At 40.3% G+C, this 25,676-nt stretch overlaps 2 protein-coding genes across 3 annotated transcripts; one reads left to right on the top strand and one right to left on the bottom strand.

Moving 5' to 3' along the window:
• Positions 1-583: 583 nt before the first annotated feature.
• Positions 584-9,693, top strand: sergef (secretion regulating guanine nucleotide exchange factor). Its single transcript, XM_034204708.1, is given in 12 exon segments — positions 584-614; positions 617-672; positions 933-1,071; positions 1,604-1,756; positions 2,863-2,957; positions 3,124-3,184; positions 3,265-3,378; positions 3,459-3,521; positions 4,102-4,260; positions 4,362-4,522; positions 6,277-6,313; positions 8,649-9,693. Coding segments are annotated over 12 exon segments (1,278 nt in total). The 3' UTR covers positions 8,858-9,693.
• Positions 9,694-10,627: 934 nt separating this feature from the next.
• Positions 10,628-24,883, bottom strand: kcnc1b (potassium voltage-gated channel, Shaw-related subfamily, member 1b). Of its 2 annotated transcripts, none has more exons than XM_034204693.1 (4): positions 23,335-24,883; positions 15,716-16,628; positions 14,820-14,993; positions 10,628-11,298 (listed from the first exon to the last, which is right to left on the bottom strand). In XM_034204693.1, the coding sequence occupies exons 1-4, from the start codon at positions 23,896-23,898 to the stop codon at positions 11,189-11,191; spliced, it is 1,761 nt and encodes a 586-aa protein (XP_034060584.1). In that variant the 5' UTR covers positions 23,899-24,883; the 3' UTR covers positions 10,628-11,188. The 2 variants fall into 2 exon arrangements, with proteins under 2 accessions (XP_034060584.1, XP_034060583.1); XM_034204692.1 differs by lacking the exon at positions 10,628-11,298 and adding an exon at positions 11,791-13,848.
• Positions 24,884-25,676: the final 793 nt, after the last annotated feature.

Below are 25,676 nucleotides of genomic sequence, written 5' to 3'. Positions count from 1 at the left end.
GATATTTATTGAGACAAATAAATAAATTATATGTGCATCGTGTCTTCAGCGTGTGAAATGGTTTGTTACCTTTTGACTTGGTACTTTTCAATGTCCTCATATTGGTGGTTATGTTATGGATAATGATGGCTGATGATCATCATTGAGATGCAGAATGGCAGTGAGGACCCTGATAGTGATGACAATAGTTCAGGTTATAGTTTGTGTAATCTTAATTAAATGTTGAAAAAACCCATTGTCGCAAGGGTCTTCTATTCAAAGGGGAGTTTCTATTCAAAATAAAAATAAGATTGGTGATCTATGTCCAGGTTTCCAGGTAATACTTTAGTCTCACTGTTGAAAAATGCTGATAAAATAAGTCTTTTTAAAAAGAAAACCATGCAAGTTAAAGCAACATGAGAAATAAGACATACAATTAAGCAAGTTAAAATGTAGGTGCAACATTCATTCAATTTTAGCCATAAATATGTATTTTATTATCTGTTCTCTTTTGATATGTTAAACGTCATTGTAAGATATAAATTGTCTTTATTATTTACTATGAAATGAGAAGGTAAAAAAATGAGAAACCTCTATCTGCAGCATGGTTCACGACAGTGTCGCAAATCGTGCAGTATACGGTTTTTCTCCATGGAAACGAGTTCGAGTACCGAGTTTTGTTTACACTCTTGGGTAAGTTATTTAACTTCACCGTTAAAGGTTTGTTTGATTCAACGTATATTTGATGTATCTAAAATACTCACCAACGACACAGTGACACTAAATTGTGGGACTTTAACGTATCACTTTTGCTAACGTTAGCTAAACAGTTAGCAAACTAGCTCTAACGTACAAGAGCAGTGACAAGGAACAGCCGTTAAGATTCGGTTAACGTTAAGGCAGGAGTATTATTGGTCATATTGACACGGTTATCATAATGTGGTGTCGGGCAGGGAGCCAACAGCTACGGCCAGCTGGGACAGGGACATGTGGACGACCAGCCGGAGCCCCGGTTCTCCGACATCACTGCTCTACAACACAAGGCGGTACGGACTCTCACCGGCGGCGGGGGACACTCCGTGGTTATCACCGGTATTTGACCGTTTGCTCCTCAACTGTGCTGTTACTTACTTGCAAGACTGAAACATGTGTTGTGTTGAGCAGAGGTGGAAGAAGTACTCAGATCTGGTTCTTAAGTAAAACTATAACTACCAGTGTAGGAATACTCTGTTACAAGTACAATTCCTACAATCAAAATGTTACTCAAGTAAAAGTAGAAACGTATTTGCTTCAAATAGACTTAAAGTACCGAGCAAACTGACTGAAACTGCCCTACTGAGATCATGTTAGGCCATGAAATGACATTAAGTGTGATTTAATATCAGTGATATACTGTAGGTCTTTGTAGCCAAGGTTAATTTCCAACACCTGTTCACAGGAGGCTTTAAAAAAAACAAAGAAATAGTACAGGGAGGTCTAGAGTGGGTAATGTTGTTTCTCTTTCAGACATGAAAACATTACATTTGTGCTTCATTTTCAGATCATTTGGTAGAGATTCCCATAGGTATGCTACTTTAACAGAGAAGAATATGCAATATATTCTGTGTGTTTTTGTGTTGAACAGAGAATGGCGAGGTGTTTGTGTGCGGACAGAATAACAGAGGCCAGCTGGGACTTGGCCACATTGCAGACATCACAACTCTGCAACTCTGCCCCAGCTTGACTCAGAGGGTCTCAAAAGTAGCCTGTGGTTGGGAATTTACAATTTGTCTTACTGGTGAGAACTTGTTTTATTTAAGTATCTGTTGATCTCTTACTTGTGCCATGGGTAAGTACAGAAGAGGATTAGGGCCACAAACAAATTATCTTATAATTCTGACTTTTTTCTCAGAATTCTGATTTTGTTTTCATGTGGCCCTAATCCCCTTCCGTAGGTAAGGGCCATATAAGTTTCATGAAAAAACATTAGGCATTACCCAAGTTAAACATCTAGATATCAGAGCAGCCTTATATGAGTGAGTCTCATGCTGCATTATATAAGAGGGGACCGAGAGAAATAGAAATGCATACAAAGAGATTGATTTTATGTGATCATTTGCAATAGCATATGATCAGTTGGTAAAATGAACGGTTGGATATTTACAATAATGCAATTAGGTGACAATTTGAAATAAAAAAATGTAATGCAAGTATGTTACAGTAGAGGGCAGTAAGGGGGAACAAGGAACATTTCTCACAGACCAACAAACTCATCATGCTGCATTCATTTCATAAGTAGGTTACTCTGATAGTCAATCTCTCACTTGTAAACACCATTCATGTTAACATCCAGGTTGAAATTATAATTAGGTCATTTTTTTACAAGGACATGCCTGAAAAAGCACAAAATACAGACTTTCATGTCAGCTATTTCCACTTTTCAAGTTAATGCAACCCACATTTTAGGTTTGGAGGGTAATATATTCTGTGTATGTTTTTTTCAACCCTCACACAACAGACTCTGCATTGCAACACACACACACACACACACACACACACACACACACACACACACACACACACACACACACACACACACACACACACACACACACACACACACACGCACACGCACACGCACACACACACACACGACTTAAATGCAGCATGAGACTCACATTCCAAGTGATCAGGTTTGTCCTAAAAGCAGCAATAGCTGGAGGGCTCTCATGCACACTAGCTTCACCCCTCAGGCACCACTTCAGGGAGTTACCCAGAATCCATAGCAGGGTGAGGTTAAATATGGGTATGAAAGGCAAAACCTAAAACCACCCATCCAAAAATATTGAATATTTCTGTACTTTTTATTTATAAAGATATTCTTTATTTTGGTCAAACTGACAGATTCTGGTCGAGTGTTGTCATGTGGCTGCAATGCATTTGGACAACTAGGTGTTGGCAAAGCTGTATCACACTCTGCAGATCTACTGGTTGTTGAGGTGAGCATATGAGCAGTATATATTTTACATATTTAAATCACAATATTACCATTTTTTTTTGCCATACCTTTTATTTAATCAATCCTAAATGAGCTCAAATTGCTACAGACTTACTTCACCTTATGATCAGTTACCAAGCAGATGTTGCTGTGCTGTTTGCTTTCAGAGTCTGAAGGAGCCAGTAGTGAGTGTAGCAGCAGGACTCAGACATTCATTAGCTGTTACAGGTAAGCTGGCACCAAAACATCATCAGTGTTTTTCATTAAGCAGTCAATCCACACATCCTAATGTTCTGTTCAACCCTCAGTCTCAGGCTGTGTATATCAGTGGGGAACTGGCCTCTGCAGTCACGCTAAGAGAGCACTCAGCCCCCGGCCTGTCCCCCCCCACCTCAGCTCTACGGTGCCCTCTCTGGTACCAGGTAAGTGGTCTACTGAATAGAAGTAGTTGATGATAGTTTTTATGTATTTCAGTGATGATCGATAAATGTGTCTGTTGCAGGTCTGGATCAGAAGAATGTAAACATGGTAACTGCTGGCTTAGCGCACTGTGTGTGCCTCACAGGTATGACACCAGAAATGTAATTAGCCTACAAACCTCTTATGGAGAATGACATTTATATTACCTGGGAAATTGCAGGAAGGAAGTTTGTACCCTCCCAACTTGCCGAAGATTGTTAACACAGACAAGAAACAAACTTTATTTAGCATGTCGAGGTATACAAATAAAGGCTTGATTTGCATTGTGATTTTGATTGTAGGCATTAGGCAGTTAGGCAATGAAGGCAGCAATACATTTTTTTACCAAAGACAAAAGGAAACCGCACAGTTCAAGTTAAGTTTGAAAGGGTTCTCTGTAGCTCTTCCAGCAGGGAAAACGTTTGATTGATGCATTGGAAGTGTATAATTGTACTTTCTGGACAGAAGCAAGGCTATAATTTAAAAGCAGATATGTAAAGCATTTTGTGCTGTTCTTCCTCAGAGGGAGCATTCAGAGTTTCAGGTTCTACGAGCATGTTGTCCTGAACTTCATGGTCATACATCATGTCTGTCTGTAATTAGATGAACGGCAACTCTCAATTACTGCCTTTCTGTGGCTGCTTCTGCTGAGGAAGAATGATATTTCTCCTGTGGTGTCTGTGCAGAAGACGGAGATTTGTTTCTGTGGGGAAGCAACAAGCATGGCCAGCTGACCTCCACAGAGCCCTTCCTGTCCTCTCCCACTCTGGTGAAGCGCTCCCTGCTGGGTGGAGAGAAAGTTGTCCTCGTGTGTAGCGGCTGGACACACATTGTTGCTCAAACAGGTTAAACACAATAACAGATATTATGTTTTCAATGTTCACAGGTTTTTATTGAGATTTAACGGACAGTTGCCATATCTGAACAATGTCCCTATTCATTTCAGAGAGCAGGAGAGTGTACACATGGGGCAGAGGAGATTATGGACAGCTGGGCAGACAAACCTGTCATCACGCAGAGCGGCAGATGACTGGTCCTTCAGCAGGAAGTGGGAACACGGTGGTGAGCCTCCCTGCAGAGGTTAAAGTCCTCTGTGGAGCAACACAGGTACAATTTATCACTATTTTTCACCTCTAAGTCACCTTAAGGCATATGTACAACATACAGCGGTGTGACTTGAATACTTTAGTCGAGTTCTTACCATTAAGAACTAATATTGCACTTGAGTATTTAAAGTTTCCGATGCTTTATATTTGCCAATATTATACTTTTTACTCATTTATGTGACAGCTTAAAATACTTTTCAGGTTAATAATGAAAAAAACAAGAGTGATCCTATAAAATAAAACCCACTGTTATAAAGCTAATTAAGCCCCCTAGTGGTATATCAAATGAGTAAAGTTACTTCTGTCTGCTACATCATTGAAATGCTGCTTGCATCAATAACAATAATAACCAAATATTGTAACATAAAAATGTAACACTGGGTATAGGCCTACTGTTATCTAAACATGTATCCCATACACGTATACTAGTTCTTTCAATGGAGGGCTCTAACTGGGAACATAGTCTTTTTTTAAATGGTGGTATTTATACATTTACTTAAGAAATAAATATCTTAATAATTATTTCACCTGCATATGTTTATTCTTATTAGGTTTGAAGATATACTGTATTGGATCCTATTGTTGTTGCCATCACACGTGTATAAAACAAGTGATTCCGTCCAGCAGGGGGCAACAGAGACCCACCAACAAAGCTGAGGGTTGTTTTTAGTTGAAAAACAGTCTGACTGAATGGGAGCCAAGCCCACTGAGAAAAGCTTCTTAATGTTTTGCATCTCTACATCTATTGTGTAAAGCACACACACATATTTTCAGAGTACCACTTACATTTAGGGAAGGCGGAGATCTCTTCTCCCACGAGGGCAATTATATGAAAGCATTTTGGGATTGCAGCAGTTTAACTGAAGCCTAAATGGCAGCTATATTGTAGGTGATTGTTTCCTACTTCCTAAGTGGATGTCAGGAAGCAGCTCTGGATCATTTCTCCAATGCACACATGATGCAGCAGCACAGGCGATGTCGAGGCGTAGTCACCTTGCGTGTAAAGCTAAAGGCAAGATGGATTAGCCGCTTGGATTATGAATCTTTCAGTCCAGCGTACAGTGTTGGTCCTCATAACACCGTCTATACACACCCACTGAGTCAATATTTATTAAACTTTCACATTTTAATGAAGCCTATGAACATTATTGGAGTTACAAATTAAAACCTGTCAGGGGTCCAGGACTCAATGGATTTGTTTTAATGTATGGCTTGCTACAGCTTTATGCTTGATCAAAGACATTGCTTCATCATAGCAGCTTTAAACTGCATTAGCAATGATATATACTCAATTCAGTGACCTTTTATTGCTAGTAACTATGTTATATCTATCTAAACTGGAATCTAGAGAGCGCCCTCTCATGTTTCAGGATCATCATTTAATAGTGTGCTCTTAAGAAGGACTGGAATAAATGCCTTGAAGACCGTTGCATTACTAGTGCATTTTATTCTAGCTTTTATGAATGATCCAGGTTTTCTGTCATAGTTTCTGCCCTGCTCTCTGAGAATGCTGTTTGGGGCTTTTATTTACAGAATCTTTTTTTACCCATGTAATTTGTGTTTCCATGCAGTTCTGAATAAAAGTTGGAAGTCTACTTTTTAGTTTAAACATGGAATTGTATTTCAGTTTTGGAGAACATTTGGTTACAAAGCATCTCAGTATCCATGGTGGTAAAGTATTTTGTGAATATAACAATTGTAAAATTGTCTGCTTTTATCTCACATTTTATACAATTAAAATATTTTTCTCCACAGATTGCGTGTGGATCTGAACATAACCTTGCCATTTTAGGTGAGTGTTTCAAAAAGAAATATCCACACGATTTATTGGCGTTTCTTTCCCTTTTTCTTTTGTATGTTCTTTTCAAAATGTGCTCTATTTTCCTGTGTCATTATGCTAGAAACAATATAAGAATAAACATGACAACTGTACTCGAAAAATAAATGAGGGCATCACTCTGAGGAAGTAAAGCAGAATTTTTTAAACATACAGTATTGTTTTCAGGATGTGCAAGTGCCTTACACAAGACACTCCACTTTTGTCCTTGCATGACTCTGGCTCCTACTAAATAAAAGAGTAGGGAATACATATTTGCTCAAAGGCTGAGTAAGGGAACTGTCTACTTTACAGTTAAACATGTGTGAAATATTAATCCTTCTGCTAATGCTGCGGAGGATTTCTGAGGTCAGCTCATTGCTCTGTGGCCTTTGCATCAGGAAGTAATTACAGCATGGATAGATGGGTATCATTGACAGAGGCAATTACCCGCACAGGCCTGCAAAAGAGCTGAATTCCCTGCAAACATTTACAGGCATGTTTTTCCAGTTCCAGAGTGTTTGGAGAGCGATCTCCCTTTGTCTACATAAGAACACAACATAGACATCGCAGCTGCTCAAATCACTTAAATAATACTAAACAAACACAGATGTTTATTGGGCTTCCTCTTCCAATTTAAAAATAGATTAAATTAGTTTGCGTGCTTTACAGGGTTGCCCAAAGTCTCCCGCTTTTCCATAGTCAGCGACAATCGCCAAAAATCTTTTGGAAGTAAAATCTTTTTTCCATAAAATGTTAAACACTGACCCACTTTTTTACATCAGCCTGAGTATAAGTACCGCAGACGAACACGAAAACACAGGCACTGAGTTCCATTTAAGAGGAAACTCCTGACATTGTTGGTATTGCTGCAGTCAAAGCCACACTTGAAATATTTGGACCAATTAGAAGAGTTAATTGGAAATTCTTAATGCTAAGTGTCAGTCATTATGGCAGTTCTTACAAAGCATTGCTCTGTGCGTTCAAAAGTTCAGTGATGTGATGAGAAAGCAGAGCTCCTGTGAACCTCCTCTGTGCTGGGCTCTCCTCCTGTCTGGAGCGTGGCGGCAGGAGCAATGAAATGGCAAAAGAGGATTGGAAGCAGAGACCTGAGTGCTGCTATTTCTGGTCCTGATGTAGGTCAGGCGGAAAGGAACGGAGAGCATTGCATGCTGCTCATGATATCTGTTGCCTGCTCAGCCCTTGCCCATTTTCACCTGAGCAAGTGCTCCTCATGTATGAAATTCATCATCGTGGTCAGACGTGGGAGTAAGGCCACAGCTCATCCAATCTGAGGAAAGATTTGTTTGTTATGTGAACATTTTGAACTTAACATGAATGTTAGATCAGACCCTGTTCAAACTCATAAGTGTTGTATGATGTAATCCCTGCAGATATTGTTACGATGCTATCGCTAATTCGGGGGTGAGATTTATTAATAGTTGAATATAAAACCAAAAGACAGGATTTGTTTACAAGGAAATGTCTTTTGGCTCTAGTGTCTTGTTTGTAATCCTTTTGTTGTGCCGAATATTGTGCAGCACTTGGTTGCCATGGAAACACCAATGTGTTTTACTCCAGTCACTGAGTCCATGAATTAAGCACGGCACCAAAACAAGGCTTTTCCCCCAGTGAAGCAAACATATCAACACACTTTGCTCACTAGCTAATGGATGTTTACTGAGCAACCTTAATCAAAGATGGAGGCATACGGAGTACACTTATAAATAGATGCAGTGGCTTCTGTTTGTTATGTACAAGCCATTACTGGTAGATTGTCACACTGACACTAATTGCTGGCAAGATGTCAAGGAAAGCATTTGTCACATGGAGAATCCAAATCTTTGAAGCCCCTGAGAGACGAGCTAAAAAACGCAGAGAGACAAAGAAACCCCACGATGAAAGAAATGAGAAGAAGGCATGAAAGACACACAACTGCAGGACAGGGAAAGCTTGAAGATGTGTTACCCTTGAGAAAGCAAGCTCGCTTCTGTTGCCATGGCAATGGAGCCTATTAGGTAACTGTGTTGCCATGGCACGTGTCTCCTCTGTGATGCAGACCTGACCACACCCACCAACAAGCTCACCAGCTGTGAAGAGCAGTGAGGCTTTGTGCTTGCTGAGTGTCAGTGTTGGGGACAAAAAGAGAAGTAGAAGTGTGTGTGTGTCTATGTGCGGGATATTGCATGCCTTCTGCTTTTTTGTACCCAGGCTTTTTTCTTCAGGCTTCTAATTTTAGGGTGCAGTTCTGCAGCCCTGTCCCCCTCTCCTCCTGTCAGCTCCACTGACCCATGACCCCTCTCCTTTTCAGGGGGGCGTCTCCTCTCCTGGGGCTGGAACGAACATGGGATGTGTGGAGATGGTTCCCAGAGCGACGTCTTTCAGCCGCAGCTCGTCTCTGGTGTCAGACCTCTTCTCATTGGCTGCGGAGCCGGACACTCTATGGCAGTGAGCCCTGTGACGACTGACTCGACTCAAAACTCTGCAACCACCTCAGAAACATCGGAGCAGGAACATTAATTTGGCATATAGCAGAGCAGGATGCCTTTGTGAAGCCAACAAATGATTAGCCTAAGAGCCTTAGAATTTACTTTGACGTTCACCTCCTAAAAGGCTACTTGAGAAGATCAGCCTTCAAACTGCAGTCGTCATAAATACTGTGGTGTGGCTGGACACCGGCTGAGTTATGTTACATGTGGACACAAGCCATAATTTCTCTGACCAGCCCATCACTTTAATGGACATGATTTGGCCTGATGGCTTTTCAGGACAGGGCCATGCCTAGGCTCCTGGTGCACCTGCATGTCTTCTCTCTAAAGGACGCCGTTATGGGTCATGTGAGGGATGGGCTAGACTGGTGCTAGAGCTCCATCTTCCAATGTCAGCGGTTTTATTGCTGTGATCTTGAGTGTCAGAAGGCACTCAATCTCTGCACTTCATACTGAAAATATCTTGTTCATCACATGATTTACCACTTCCTCATACAGTATATTTTTATTCAGCAACTTTCCATCACCTATTTATTAACTTGGCAGTCTGTGTCATACCTTGTGTGATGCTCTATTTGTCTCATTTGCACCACTTTCAAACTCTATACTGCTATATTTGAACCGAGCTACATATTTACGATCTGTGGGCGCAGTGCATTGACAAACTGTAGGTTGAAGCTGTGCAGTAGTAAAGGGCGATGGCTCATTGATGCAATTCATTTAAAGGTTTCTATTTTATCCTCGTGATGCAAATTAAACATGAAAAACATATTTATCACTGAAGCTATGCATTAATGAAAGGTACATTAATATGCTTGTACCTGGATTAGTTTGAAAAAAATAAATCAGCACTCGTTGAAAAATGATCATTTCTGTGTTTTTTTTTATTTATCACTATTTATTTTACAAGCCTGAACTGCATCGAATAAAAAAGACACAAAAATCCCTAAACAACAAACCAATCAAACGATCACTGAACACCTTTTATTGAGATAACTAACCACAAAATGCACGGTGTTCAAAACACACACTCATGTCTCACTACATGGCAGATTGGTTGCCTCTCAGTTGCGTTATTGGGTTCGTTTAATAACAGCTGCTGTTGTTTGTATTCAGTGTCAGACAATGACCAGCACACTGTCCCCCCATTCCTGCACAGCTCTATTGGCAGACTCATATCTGCTGAACCTGACTGCACACAGATCTCTGTAAGTTGTTGGCAGTGTGTTTGCAGTTGTTTGGTAAAAAGTTGGTCCCTCTTCACTAACTTTTACACACAAACTATTAAGCTCCACTTTAAACTGCATGGCTCTCCTTTCTTTTTTAATTAGGTATGCTCAATGCTTGCCTTTAGAAGCTGATGCGTATGGGAGTACGTATTGTATCTTAGTGCTTGTTGAGTACTGAACTGATGTGTGTTTTCAATGGCTGGTGAGTAATGTCAAATTAAATATACATTAATTCAACATGGTGAACAGTTAGAAGAATTTGCATAACAGAGGCACTTGTCCAGTATGTGTGTAATGTTCTGGCATTGGTTTGCATTTCATACTAACCAATTTGCATGTGTGCATAAAAAATATAAAACCAATTCTACATGATTGTCAATTAATATTCAAATGAACTACATGTAATGAATGTCTGAGCTGAGATATATGAGTTCATGTAATTTACATATGAGCTATCTTTGTTAATCAAAGTGTAGCTATATATGAAAATATATCAACGTTTAATGAATGTTAAAAATACATTATTCCTTTCTGATAACCCTTTATACGTTCTGATAAACTAAGCAATTCATTACCCATTCCTAACTGCACACTTTGCCATTTGAATGCCTCTTAAATACAAGGTAAGAGTGGTGGTGTTTAAAGTAGGACCTCTTTTGTGAATGTGATCTCTTTGATGCCGCAAAACATATCAAAGGATTGTTAAAAGTGTACTAGTGCAAAAGTCTACAAAGATGTGATGATGACAGTGCAAAGTTAACGATTGGTTTTCTACTGTTTTGTCTGGCTGACATGACACGTGTTTTTTGTGTTTTTTTGCTGGGTGAGTAAAATCGGAGCAACATTTTTTTTTTCTTTCAACAGAAGAAGCACACAGATATTTGATGATCACTCAAAAACATTGGTACACACAACTTTAGCACACAAAAAAGCGTATTTACAGCACAGGCACAAACCGAAAATAGGCACACAAATTACAACACAGTAACCAGTCAAAGATACTGAGCTACATAAGGCTTGACAACAAAACTTCCTCAGTGCTACATCTATGCTGAGTTTTGTGATGTACAGGTTGTCACTGTCACACCCATTTAAAAAGACTAAGTAATACACACAACAATGCTACAGCACTATCAGGTGGGTGATCGGCCATTATGGGTCATACACATAGTGGTTGGGACACCATGGTTCATAACACAAACTGACTCTGTTGGTTGTCTGCTCCGGTGCTGTCGCTGGGTCTCTATAAACATATAAAAAACAATAACATAAATAAATTATTACACAAATTATGTATAATGGTGGAAATGATGGCGATGATGAATACCTCTGCGAGAGGCGAGACATGACACTAGCTTGGAGAGTAAAGAAAATGTGCTCCGTTAGTTCCTCATGGTAAACGTCCGGTTTACCATGTTTTTCCCATGCTTAGCCAAGGCATCAGACAACGGTGTACTGTTTGTGTGCAGAGGTCACACTCTTGAGTCGGTTAATAAACATGCCCGGTCATGCTGCGTGTTACACGTTGATGTACAGTAGTTCGGTCATTGTCATGCGTTTGTAAACGTTGCGTCATGCTCTCACAGTCCCCTCGTTTTTGTACACTCTCTTTGACCCCGACACAGGTAAACAGAGGGTCGAACAACAGTTCAAAGTACTAGCTGTAAGCCAGTGGGAAAGGAAAGATGTATGTACAGTATGCATGTGCTGGTGAATAAAAACGGAGTCTAAGCGCTAGTTGTGTATAAAATTTATTTCATGCAAGGACTTATATTTACATATTTTATTTTAATACTTTTCTGTTGCATAAATGGAAAATACATGCATGTACCTTTCCCCAAGTAGACCCACATCCCATGCTGTCGCATTGTACTTTTTTCCCCCACTTGAATTGCATGAGAATAGAATTCCTCTCCATCTTCACATCAAATCTTCACAAGGTTTTTTTTTCTTAAATATATAACGTCCATTAATTACCACAAGAGACATGACTCAAAAAGTAAAACTCTGCTCTCTCAGAATAAAAACAAGACTTAAATGAGTTGCAGTACTTATATCTTCTTCTAGAAACGAACACTTCTGATAATGTTTTCTTTTAAAGTGCCCTAAAATAATTGTGCATACTTATTTTGGGACAAAAACAGTATTGCCGTTGTAAAGCAATAGAAATAGATACTGCCGAAGCCAGTGTGTCATCTTGTAACTCGATATATTTTTGCTCTGTAGAACAGCTTTGTCCCTTTTTTTGTAAACAATTTGTGCTTTATCATACAAACATCTTGATATGAGGAATATAAAATTAGTATTTTCATTTATTTATTTATTCTTGTTTACCCCTTAGGGTTAAATCCTAGTGTTTGTGGAGTTGTGTTACGATAATAACCAGTTTACTGTGATTTAAGGTACGAGGATGGTGTAAAAAGTGCACCTTGTAAATAAAGCTTACCTTACACTGTTATGAGCATGATATAAAGTGTATTGATGCTACACTGAGAGGACTTATGTTACATCATGTCAATAATAACTCACTTTTACTTTGCCTCACCAGGTATAAAGGCACCATTGTTTTAAATGCCTTAATTTAGGCATCACAGCAGTAATAGAAGTTGCTGCAGACTACGGATACTGTTTAAAAACTAATAACTACCTATATTTGTATAAAAACTATTTATGCTCATAACAGCATTTGTTGGCTTTATAACAGATTGTTCAAGTCAAATTATGCTAGTTTAGTTGGAGGCCCCAGCCAAATAAATGCAAAAAAATATGAATTTAGGGAAAGGCAAAGAATGGCAGCTACATAAAAATCTCTGCTATGACTGAGTCTCTTGTAAAGCTGTCTCAAAATGCATAACAAATGACAAAGCTTTAGAAGCCTTTGAAAGAAAAAAGCTTTTTTTTTTCTTGCAGGTACTGCGATACAGTTAGCTTCTTGTTGAACATAATTTCTCATGCAGTTCATGCAAATGAACAAAAGTTCTGTTAACATTAAACTTATTCTTCACTACTATGATAGGAATCGTCATCATCTCCATATTGCATTGGACACCATGAGCATCATTTTGACTGTTTCTTTTCGCGGATAACATTGAGCTTTGTCTGGTTTGCACTTTCAGAATGATAACGTCTCTACTTTGCAACGTACAAAGCACTTAAGAGAAGGTCCCTTAACAGCTGGCAGTGGGATCTTTTGGATATGTTTCAGAGCCATGTATTGTTAATGTCCAGCATATTATTAGCATGGGTTACATCTTATGAAAGACTCTTTCACAAAGTTGTAAAAAGCAGATGATAAAAGTTATTGGCAAAAGAGTGAGATCAAAAGCAACAGAGCAACAGGCAATGATGTAAACACAGGGAAAGAGTGTAGCCTGTGGTAGAAGTAGAACAGTGCTTTGTCTACAAGTGAGGTGACCCATGCAGAGTGGCATGTGCCAATGTTTTCTAGTCTAGGATAGGATGACACACCCAAGGAGAACACTTGGGAACGCTGAGTATTAGACACAGTTAAGGTACAGTTTTCCAGAAAAATAATGAAATAAAAATGGAAAAAAACAAGAGTGAAGGCAAGTGTAAAAGCAAAATGTGACAGGTAAGATAAGGAGGAGTGTTGACTGGCCTTCCAATGTCATTGTGTCTGCTACTCAACCATGCTACATAATGGATGGGATGGGAGAATGTGAGTGCTGCATTAGACAGGGTGGGCTGCAGGGCAGGGCGGACACTGAGGACACTCCAGAGGCGTCCCCGCTCATGCCAGACATGCTGTTAAGGCTCCAAGGCTTTTCATAACCTTTAGTTGAAAAACAGAGAACGTTCTGAGTACACTTCAGCACTGAATCCATGACACTGTTTTGGTTGCTCCTCACTGGTTATACTACACCTGTTGCTTTCTTGTTTTTGTCTCCAAAGAAACAGGTCAACACAGACTTGCGACAGATTATTATTCTCCATGCATTGAGAGCATCAGGAGTACAGCATGCACCGGGTGGTACTGGAATGGATCGGAGTATAACACCATAACAGACTGTATTCTCAGCTACAGGTAGAATTTCAAACCGCACGCCATGTACTATTGATGTGCTGGTTGGACTCACGTGAGTGAGAGAGGAATGTTTTTGAAGATTAGCAATATTACATTAAGTACAAAGGGTTTAACCCAAGTATTAAAACGTAAATTAGAAAGTGGCTTTTAATAACATAAATAATAACATTTGACAATATCTATTTGTGTTGTGCTCCTTCACCATACTGATAGCACCCATCAGCAAGACACTTCATGCACCGTTATGGTCAAGAGCAATGTACTCATAATTCAGGATCCTGCATGGATATTTATCATTAAATACATTTACATACATGGCACTCACGTAAGACATAAATACTGTCTTATAACACAACACATTCTAAATCGTATAAATCTCGAAAATAGCTTTCTTACTTGTAAATAAATAGGGGTATTACATTATGCATGTTATCAAAAAATATAATATGTAGATGTGGACAAATACTATTGACATTTCTGATGATTGTGCTTGGCCTTAACAGATGTTAGTGTGACACTGAATATACAGTTCCCAAAGGGATGATAGAAGAGAAGCAGCTGCTGTGAAAGCGTGTAATAAGAGGTTTGTTGTTGTGTTTGTGTGTGTGTGTGCCTGTGGAAAACTGAGGTGTAACACTCAGCAATGAGCGTTTCCTGTCTACGGTCTACAGGGTGTCAGTGTCTTACAGGGGCCTGTGATTGGCTGTTACTGTACGTACCCCTCCTCACTCTGCCCCCTGTGTGGTTGGGGCGTTCAGCAGTGGTGACCAAGAAGCAGGGCCGCTCCCTCTCGCTGGGGCTGAAGATTTCCTCCGGAGATGTGGCCTGGTCTATATGAGGGCAATCTTCATTAGCCAGCGCTGCGTTAGCTGCCTCTCCATTCAACTTTGAATCTTAGAAGAAAACAATTTAAGAAGAAAAATCAGGTTGGAATACGTGACTACTACTACTACATACAGAACAGCTGTTGTCTAATGTTTGCCTCTCTGCTGTTCACCATGAGGCTGTGTTTTCATTTTATTTATTTGTTTCTTAGCAAGAAATAGTGAAAAGATACTCGCCTGATTTATATGAAACTGGCAAAGGAACAACCCATTCAATATCAGAGCAGATCCGAATCATGGGGCAAATTATCTTTCATTTTCGTTAACATTGCAAGATTGGCCTTGGTGGATGACTGCATTCTTCTGAGCACTCTTCTGGTTTTATATGTTTTTTTAGCATAATTTGTATCAAAGGTCAATTTATCTTGAGGAATTCAAGAGTAATTCAAGTGACTCCTGCGTCTACTTGCATGTTCTTGACATTACAAGTACATGGTGATTACAGACCCTTAGTTAGTCTTTAACGACAGGAGGAGTGAATCAATGTATTAATAAGATTACTCACGGTCTGCCTCAATCTCTCTATTCTCTATCCAAGGTAAAACTTGTTTTCATCACATATTTTATTAATAGTTTTCTGTGGGAAACTCATTTGTTTAATCTCATGCTTGAATCATCAGCTGATTGAAGCATGGGATAAATGCTAAACAATGAAACAGCTGAGTGGTAATGTGGCTGCATCAAGAGGAGTGATGAGACAACACAGAATGCATAATTATATGTTTTCTTACCTTGAAACTTTATCTCGAAAACGTCGTCATGGGGTATTGGGCTCGGTTGTAGGGAGCTGACACTTGACTTACAGAAGTTTGGAGAACCTGGTTGTGGGGCACGGATATGCCGGTTCTTCTTCTTTGGTAGTTTCTGTTTTGCCATGGCCAGAGAGTAATACATTCCAAAGTTGTTGACAATCACAGGGACGGGCATGGCGATGGTCAGCACGCCCGACAAGGCGCACAGGGCTCCGACCAGCATACCGGAGGTCGTCTGAGGGTACATATCGCCATAGCCGAGGGTCGTCATGGTCACCACAGCCCACCAGAATCCGATCGGGATGTTCTTGAAGTGCGTGTGCTCACTGGCTCGAGGGTCGTTGGGGTTAGCTCCAATCCGTTCAGCGTAGTAGATCATGGTAGCAAAGATGAGGACACCGAGGGCGAGGAAGATGATGAGGAGCAGGAACTCGTTGGTGCTGGCTCTCAACGTGTGGCCCAGCACCCTCAGTCCTACAAAGTGACGTGTCAGCTTGAAGATACGCAGGATCCGAACGAATCTGACAACTCTCAGGAAACCTAGCACGTCCTTAGCTGCCTGGGAGGAGAGCCCGCTGAGGCCGACCTCCAGGTAGAAGGGCAGGATGGCCACAAAGTCGATGATGTTCAGGGCGTTCCGAATGAAGTCACATTTATTTGGGCAGAAAGTTATTCTCATTAGAAATTCAAAAGTGAACCACACCACACAGACGCCTTCGATGTAGGTGAGGTAGAGCGCAGTCTCAGTCTCCTGGTATGTGCGCACCACTGTCACGTTGTCCACCACCTCCTCCTCTGTGCGGTTGATGATGGCGTTGAAGGCCTCGTGGGTCTCCAGACAGAAGGTGGTGATGGACACCAGAATAAAGAAGAGCGAGGCCAGTGCCACCCACTGAGCAGGACATGGGGGAGAGATAGAGGGGAGGTAAGAGGAAGAAGGTAGGGAGGGGGAAGAAGGACAGAGGAGCACAGTAATTCATGCAATGTAATCAAGCTGAACGCCTTGCAGCCATTCTTAGCACAACACAATGCAATTCAATCTATTATCAGAGACAATGCGGTCTGACAGTGACTGCCACATCGAAACACTCTCTCAATCCCCACTCCCTCTCTTTGCGACTCTATGCGTGTTGATTGAGAAATGTCATTGTAAAATGGACAATCAATGCATGCTCTTGCTTCTCATCCATCTGCTGTACCTCAAGGTCATGGCATTTTCAAGGGGTTGCCACATTAGAATTACAAAGAGCCAGCAGCAGCAGCAGCAGGAGGAGACAGGACATTAACCCACATGAAAACATTTAGCTGGGGCTCTTCCCTTCATTACAGAAGGTTTTCCCTACACAAGGTCATACAATCCGGGTGATCAACTCTTGGGACATGTGGTGAGCTAAGAGGCTTGCTGAGCTGATGAGAACCGTGTATGAGAAATTTCCCTCAATGGAAAACGTGTACTTTAGCTTTCATTATGTATTGATTGGATGATCACATTTCATCATATTTAGGCTCTGATATGTCTGATGCAAACTACATGGGTGTAACAGATACAGTATTCTCTCCTGGGTATTGATTGCTACCCTCATGTTATCCTGCTCCTCAAACTGCACTGCTTTAACTGTGTTTGCTGAAGTTGTAATGTAAAAAAAACGTAGGGCTTATAGGGCTGGCAACATACAGATATATATCAAAATCGTGATTTGAGACGAGGTATCGTCTTTGAAATTATGATATTATGATATTGTAATATCGCAAAAGTATCTCTTCCTTGTTTTAAAGTTAAGTTATGTTATTTTCAGAATTTACCAGACTGTTTTAGCTGTTCTATTATTGGTCTTTACCAACTAGGTCAATACATCCACCTTGCATATTTTCGCGTTTATCCATAAATGATTGGGTAATTATTTTGTGAAAGCACCAACAGTCAACCCTACAATATTGTGGCAATATTGATTCCAAGGTATATGATCAGAAGTATTGGGATATCATAATCGGAGGTCAATTGAGCTTATTAATTATCCTTTTAAATAAAACAATTTGATCAATATCAGCTTTTAGATGCATGAAGATGTCTTCATAAGAGAAGGACGATTCTGCTCAAACTAATGCACTGCCTTGTTAATAGCAGGGAGGATTATTATCAGGAGGTTTGTTGTCTGTGCCCAAGGACGTCTAACATGAATTCCACTGAGCAAAGGAAGCACAGCGTCTTAGTCAAGTCCATTCACAGCGTTTTAGCAAGGCAGGCAGGCAGCACCAGATATAAAACAGGCCTCATCATAACATCTCATCACTGGCCATTCATCGCATTGTGCTGAGGAAATCACTGCTGCTTAAGAATGTCTGCTTCCCATCCGTGTTTGCATGGTGGTCTGCAGGGAGGCTGTGTGTTAGCAGACTTCTGTTCTGTCAGCAGGGCTGTCCTCACTGTTCAGAGAGACGACTCATGCTGAGCAAAGAGGACGCAGTTTAGACCGAGAAGGAGACTTGTTGCAATTTAGAGTATGGCATGTGAATGACTCGTTAAATCCTCTTTGAATTTGATACAAAATGTCCGACTTTTAAACATACAGTGCAGATAGATAATGTGGACATTTAACATTTCAATGCAATCGGATACATATATATTTTTTAAGCTGTTCCTTTATCGAGTTAAAGATATTCCATTTGTGTTGGTACAGTGAGAGAGAAAGAGCCATGAGTACAGTGTATCTAGTGTTTTATTGGATTGCATAATATTGTTGTTTTTTCCACCCCCTCTATAACATGTACTGTCCAAAATAACACGTTCTAGACTATAATACAATCAAATTCAACCACATTGGAAAACTACATGTAACTAAATCAATGGCTATATTACCAGCTGAGCAAAGTGGGTAACTTTGCATAGCCCATAAAAGTTGCAGATTTATTGTCAACTAATCTATCTAAATGTAAATAAATAGATCATACTCCTAAATAAGTTTGACTAAGTCACATCAAAAGGTTAATAACACAGCTCCTTTCCTATTGATTTAATATAGCCCTGCCAATGCCTTATCAATACAGCATTAACAGAAATGTTTTGTATACTGACAGAAGATTTGATATGATAATCCATTGAGCGTTAATTGTTTTGTAATTGCACAAAACATTAATTGGCAACAACTTTGATAATAGTTGCGAAAATGCCCCAAAATCAACTGTCTCTACCTTCTAAATTAATAATTATTGTTGGTCTACTAGTTTTCAATGACTGTAAACTGAATCTATTTTGTTTTTAGACTGACGAATCAAGCTATTTAAATAGGTCAACATGACATTTAGAAAGAAATAATAGATTAGTGCTCTTGGTATTTTATTTTTCCAGCCTATTTACATCAAGTAGCAGCGGAACTGGAAAACAAACATCACCCTTGCTGCCAGCAGTGTGATAAAGCCTCGTATATGTCGAGCCTCCTGACACCTGACTGGCTCTGAACATCCCGCTCTTCAAACTGTTAAACAAACGTGCATCTTACGAGATCGCCTCTTCCAGTAAATGATGTCTCTTTGTGACAGATAGCAACAGTGTGGCCTGGAGGGAGGGTGACAGGCGGAGGATTTGTTTGCGTCTTATTGGATAATTCTCACTGTTGCCGGTAACCCACTGGCCTACTGTGATATGCAGGGAAAGGGTTTTCCACTGATGTATCCACTGTGAATAGACTATGTGATTAACTCTGGGCTCACTTATAATTAATCTTCTTGCCTGTCTTGGTGGAGCTCTGTCAATCTTCGCTCTGCTTTGTATTGCTCACTGCTAAATGTGGAACACATCAGGGGAGTATTCAGCTTCGGGAAATGTCCCTGCATGCACACTGAAAAAGTGTGTGTGTTGATTTTACTGCTTTCACTAATGCTTTCTTTAGTGAGAACATGTCAATACAGTGCTGCTGGATGGGGCCCAGTAACTAATTACACATATCAGTGCTACATCTGTTAAACCAGCAGGCAGCATAGCGGTCTTTGTAGGGGGCAGTGGCCTAAAAAACAAACAAAAAGTCAGAAGGTGTAAAGTATGGAGCTATATCAGGGTCATACGTTTTGATCATTCAAAAAAATGTATTTGAAAGTTCAAGTTTTTTCCTGAACTTTGAAAAATACAATGATGTATTCAAAATGAAAATAAGTATTTGAAATGTTTTTTCAGGTTGAATATTATTTTGATTCAGTTCAGCAATTCTTTTGAATAAAATATTTATTTTCGTATTTCACTTTTATACATATTTTGAAGTCCCTCCCTTTCCGGTGGACCTTATTTCGGAAAAAGTATGTATTGAAGTCAATGGCGAGAGAAAAGTTATGTTTCGATCCCGTTTGAATTGTGTTTGGATTGTTTGTCAATCTTAAAAAATCATTTCCAAGTAAAAAAAGTCACAGTTTGTCGCCAAACTGTGAAGTTACACTTATTTGTGTGTGAAACCGCTCAATGAACTACATCTCTGGTCTCGTACAATACACGTCACCAACACCAGAATGAGGTGAAAAGTATTAAAGGAGGTGGAAATCATTACACATCTGGGCATGTTGAGAGCTGCTATTACACAAAAGGGGAGTTAGTCGGTTCCGTATGAGCCAGCATGTGGGACCGGATGTACAAGGTTTCTGTGAGTGTTAAACATGTGTAATGTTAATGTCAGCTAGCTAACATTAGCTAACAAGGTACACTCTCGTGTTTTGTTTTAGAAACTAGTTTTCTGTGTACCTTGTCCTTGCCAACACTAATGTTATCCACAGCATACACAGCGATCACGCAGTTCTTAACGAGAAAACCAGTTGCTCAAACAAAACACAGGAGTGTACCTGGTTAGCTAATGTTAGCTAGCTGACATTAACGTTACACATTACACTAGTTTCACACTCACCTCGGCTCTTACGGAACCGACTAACTCCCTTTTTGTGTTTATACTCTCAACATGCCCAGACTTGTAGTGATTTTCTCCTCGTTTAATACTTTTCGCCTCATTCTGAAAGAAAGAGGTGAAATGTGCTAACGTGATGGCCAGCTTGGTGTTGGTGGCGTGTTGTGCGAGACCAGAGATGTAGTTCAATAAGCGGTTTCACACAAAAAAGTGTTACTTCACAGTTTTACGACAATTGTTTTTTTTTTACTTGCAAAATTATCTTTTAAATTGACAAACATCATATATTCATGTCACAATTCAAACGGGATCGAAAAATAATCTTTCTCTCGCCATTGAGTTCAATACATAGCCCCCACCTAGTGTCAGTTAATTTTATGTCATATATTTTGTTGATCTTCTGTCTTTTGCCTATAGGCTATTGCTCTGCTGGATCGATTGATATTGTGACCTCGGTGATGAGTATCTGTGTTTTCCTTATATTTACAGTCTATGGTGTTTTAATGCTGAAGCATTACGGGTGTTGTTATTGCTAAGTATTGCTTTGTGATGGTGCCCTTTACTCCATGTATTAAGGTGCGTTACAATAAGACATCCCCACGCTGTGTACGTAAATGTATGCGCTGACGGTGTTGCTCCGTGGTCTTCATTCAAGGCCCCCCCCCCCCCCCTACACATCGAAGTTGTTATTGCCCCACCAGTTTTGTACATATAAAAACGCCACTGCGCACAAACATACTCTCTGTCCCACTTGTGGCTTGTTGACACCTGGTTTCAACTCTTGTTTTTTCAGGTTTCAAATTTTTTTTCCGCCTTCAGATCTTTTTTCGCTTTCAGACTTTCTTGGTGCTAGTGGAGCCTCGCAGTGGCGAAACCGTGCAGCGCCACACTAATTGCGCCGCATAAGCGTGCCGCATTTTCTGCTCAGTTGAGGCACCCTCCACAAGGTGAGGCCCCATGCAGTCTGTATGATCGGCCTGTAGGGAGGGACGGCCCTGGCAATAGCTCAGGCCGTGATATATGCTCATTATATCACAGTGGGGTTGAACCACGCCCCTTAGCTGTGATATAATGAGCATATACCACGGCCTGTCGTGAGATATTGCTTAAATATATGCCGTTAAAACTGCAATATATACCTGGCTGCTTAATCCTCAGAACTGTTACAGGATGTGTATTTTGTAAATTGTATAACTTTTTATTTTATATTTTGTATTATAGGCTATAACTTTTTTTTTTACTTTAATACTTTTTTATGCATGTATATCTGTAACATAGGCTATGTAACATTAAGCTGTCAGTGGCTCTTTTTCTGCTGTAACAACGTACATTTCCCCTCTGTGGGACTATAAAGGTATTCTGATTCTGACGATGCTCAACAGCACGCTTAACGGAACTTTGACGCAGGTATCAGTTTTGTTTACCACCAATCACGGGAGTATTGTGTATAGAATGTGTTGAGTTATATTTCTCGCGCTACCTAACATCCATGAAGGCAACATGACAGAGGGAAGGAAGCCTGTCACTCAGGATGCCAAACTACTCTTTGGTAAGCCCCGCCCCCCAAGCAACATCAGGGACAAAAGTTTGAAAGCGAAAAAAAAAGATCTGAAAGTGAAAAAAACAAGGATTTCAAATATCATAATATGTATAAAAGTGAAATATGAAAATAAATATTTTATTCCAAAAAATTGCTGAACTGAATAAAAAACAATATTCAACCTGAACAATTATTTCAAATAGTTATTTTTATTTTGAATACATCATTGTATTTTCAAAGTTCAGGATAAAAACTGAAAATAATTTTTTTTTTTAATGATCAAAACTTATGACTCTGATATAGCTCCATGGTAAAGTCATTTAATTGTCACCATGCACAGGCATTACACCCAGATGGAAAAGTGCCCATAACATTGACCAACCCAATTTTTGTCTGGAGGTATACTAAAATCCTGATGGTGCCAAATGGTTTGAATCTAACCTATTTAACCACATATATGCAGCCTGGGATTGTCCTGAACATATCAATCCAAAAACTGATGACATCCACAATCATTCTTTAGCCCTGTGAAATTGAGGAGGAGGGAGTCATGATTTGCATGTAAATGATTTTGACATAATAAGCTCTTTGGTTGATTTTCACGCCCCTCCCTCTCTGTAATCTCAAGGTCTGAGAATCTCAAGGTCATCAAAAACCTCTTTAAACCTCCTATAGCCATCCATCTTTGTGTCACAATCAAAAGACAAAGGCAGTCAAATACACTAGGGCTGCAACCATTAGTCGACTAAAAGTAATCCCCAACTAGCCTACATTTTTTCACAATTGATTTTTCATTGAAAATGTCATTAAAAAGCTTTAGCTTCTCAAATATCGACAATTACTGATTTCGTTTGGTGAATATAATATTTAAGTGAATATATTTGAATTCTGTTGAAACAAAACATTTGAAGTCAGCACCTTGGACTTTGATAAACTGGGAAGCACACTTTTCATCATTGTCTGACTTTTTACACCAAACAATTCATTTCGAAAATGACCAGATACATCGATAATTTACATAGGCCTACTTAAGTTGCTCCCCTAATTACAACTGAATTGTTCTCGTAATGCAACTTTGAAAGTTATGACATTTGCGTTTTTGTTTTAGCACAGAATGTTCCCATGACAACTCCTGAAGTTTCAGATCTTTGCAGAAAAACTACTTAAAAGCAACTCACCCTTGCATATTTAGAGGAGTAAGGGTCCTCAAACAGAGCCCAGACGTGTCTCTGCCACCGGCTCCACAGGCTTCCACTCCGGTGATCGTGAGTGTCTCCCTGCGCTAGCCTCCTTGTCATTTCATCCACATCCTCCTCGCCATGCTCCAGATCTGGCTCCGCGTCATCGTTCACCAGGTCCAACAGGCCCCCCCCGCCGAAACTATCAAGGGCCTCCTCTGCCTCCCGATGCTGGCGATAGTTCATCCAGCAGCATGGCTCCACGTCTGTCTCATCAATGCCCCAGAAAGCCAGCTCCTCCTCATAGAGGGGCCCGCAGACATCAGCCGGGCAGTGCAGTTTACCTGTCCTGTAATAATTAAGGATATGTGCAAACACGCCAGGGTGGCGGTCGAAGAAAAATTCGTCGATCTTGGCATCATAATCAAAGTGGTTAGGGGCATCAGGCTCGGCTAACTGGGATAATGTAGTGCCAGGTAGGGTGCGCAGGGTGCTGCGGTATGTCTGATGTCTGATCCCTCCCACGTTTATCACAATGCGATCCTTGTCGTCGCTCAGGCCCATTGCGTCCCTTAGGCATTTCTCCAATAAGTTCCCTTCATCGCAAAGGTAAGTCTAGGAGTGAAACTATGCACCACAGGGATCTCACTGATGGGAACTATTACATAAATGAGGCTCAGAACAACCTGTCGTTTCTCACCAACTAATAAAGAAATCGTGGCTGCTTGACACGCACCTGGCTACATCCACTCTAAACCCTGTGGTTTCTACAGGTCTGTCATGCAACTTCAGACGCTTATAGCTGCCGGACTCACTGGAGGATATCAAATCCAAAAATCATTGCAGCCAACGACAGTAGCCTAAGAATGGACGTCACATAGTCTGTAAATCCAAGATGTCGAGATAAAAGCGCTAACGCTGACACATCTCCCCCCCGCCAGCAGAACACATCCAGCTCATTGCACTCCCCACGTTGCAGTAATTGATCAGATCACTGCTGAGCTTCGTTGTGACTTTCACAGCAAGGTGACTACGGTGGTGCTGAGCGGACAGCGCCTTCACAGCCTCCTCTGTTGCTGCCTACAGACTCACCTCCTTCACACCGACGCTCAGTAACGACACAGCTCTTTGTCTCAGCACAAAGATGCTCCCCAGATCAGGAACTTTCCCTTTCCTCCATGCACTGCTGATGAAGAAAAAGACACCCACAGCCTGAAGGGAGGCAAACGCTGCTTTCTGTGCTGCGTGGTTAAACAAAAAATGAGAGTCAGAGATGAGAGGACGACAAGCCTCCTCAAAAACGCCCAAACTGCCTGTTTATTCACACCGTGCCCAGCTCTCCTCTCAGATCACATGGAGCATGCCCAGTGGACCCTGCGTTTGTTAAAACCCGCTGTCAAGTCCTCAAATTAAAGCTGTTGCAGGTTTCATCGCTGCCCAATTTTTCTCACTTAACGTCGTCGCTCAGAGGGTTATGGTCGATGGGCGTCTGTCACAGTCAGGAGGGACTTATCGCATGCACAGCTGGTTGGAGAAGGTGTGACCCTGGAGCCATGCACGCGCAGATCCGCCCATATACCATCAAAAAGAGTCTGATCATAATGTCTCCTTATAGCTCCGTGATTTATGGATGTGCGATGCAGACCCGTGTTGAAAGTCTTCATGTGCAGATCGCTGTACCAACTGTGGAAATATTTTGAAGCAAAAAGTTGAGACAATTATTTTTGTTTTTGCACAACTCTTTTGTGTTGCCTGGTCTGTAGCTTGTAATCGTTAGCCTCCACCTGTGTTTAAAGTGCCAGCAGAGGGCGCCCTTAGTCACTTAGTAATAATACTCCCCTTTTGTATGCCTGTTAAATAAAAAATATGAAACACAAGCAAAGTGATGGAAGAATTACTCAGATTTGTAACTTAGTAAAAGTAGCAATACTACATTGAAAAGTAATTTGTTACAAGTAAAATTTCTGCTCTCAAAATCTTACTCTTTTTACTTAGTTAAAAAGTATCAGCATCAAAGCAAATTTAAAGTAGCAAAAATCAAAGTGCTTCTTATGGCCAATTTCAGAATCTAAATATATCGAGTTACCCCATTATTATTGTTGTTTTTTTTCTCACATCTGGTAAAGGTAGAGCTCATTTGAATAATGTATACTGCTGCTGGATATCTTAACCTATAAAGTCAAAGTTTATTTAATAATTGATTTAGTTTTTTTATTAGCTAATAATTTAAACCTAAAAGGTAAAACCTTTCAAATAAACTTAGTGTAGTAAAAAGTTCAATATTGGCTTCTAAAATGTAGTTGAGAAGAAGTAAAATAATATAACCTGAAAATACTCAGGTA

Source organism: Gymnodraco acuticeps, unplaced genomic scaffold (assembly GCF_902827175.1).
Source record: "Gymnodraco acuticeps unplaced genomic scaffold, fGymAcu1.1, whole genome shotgun sequence".
In the NCBI taxonomy this organism is placed as follows: Eukaryota; Metazoa; Chordata; class Actinopteri; order Perciformes; family Bathydraconidae; genus Gymnodraco; species Gymnodraco acuticeps.
The sequence above is the reverse complement of the archived record's forward strand: the minus strand, read 5'-3'. Positions and strand labels throughout refer to the sequence as shown.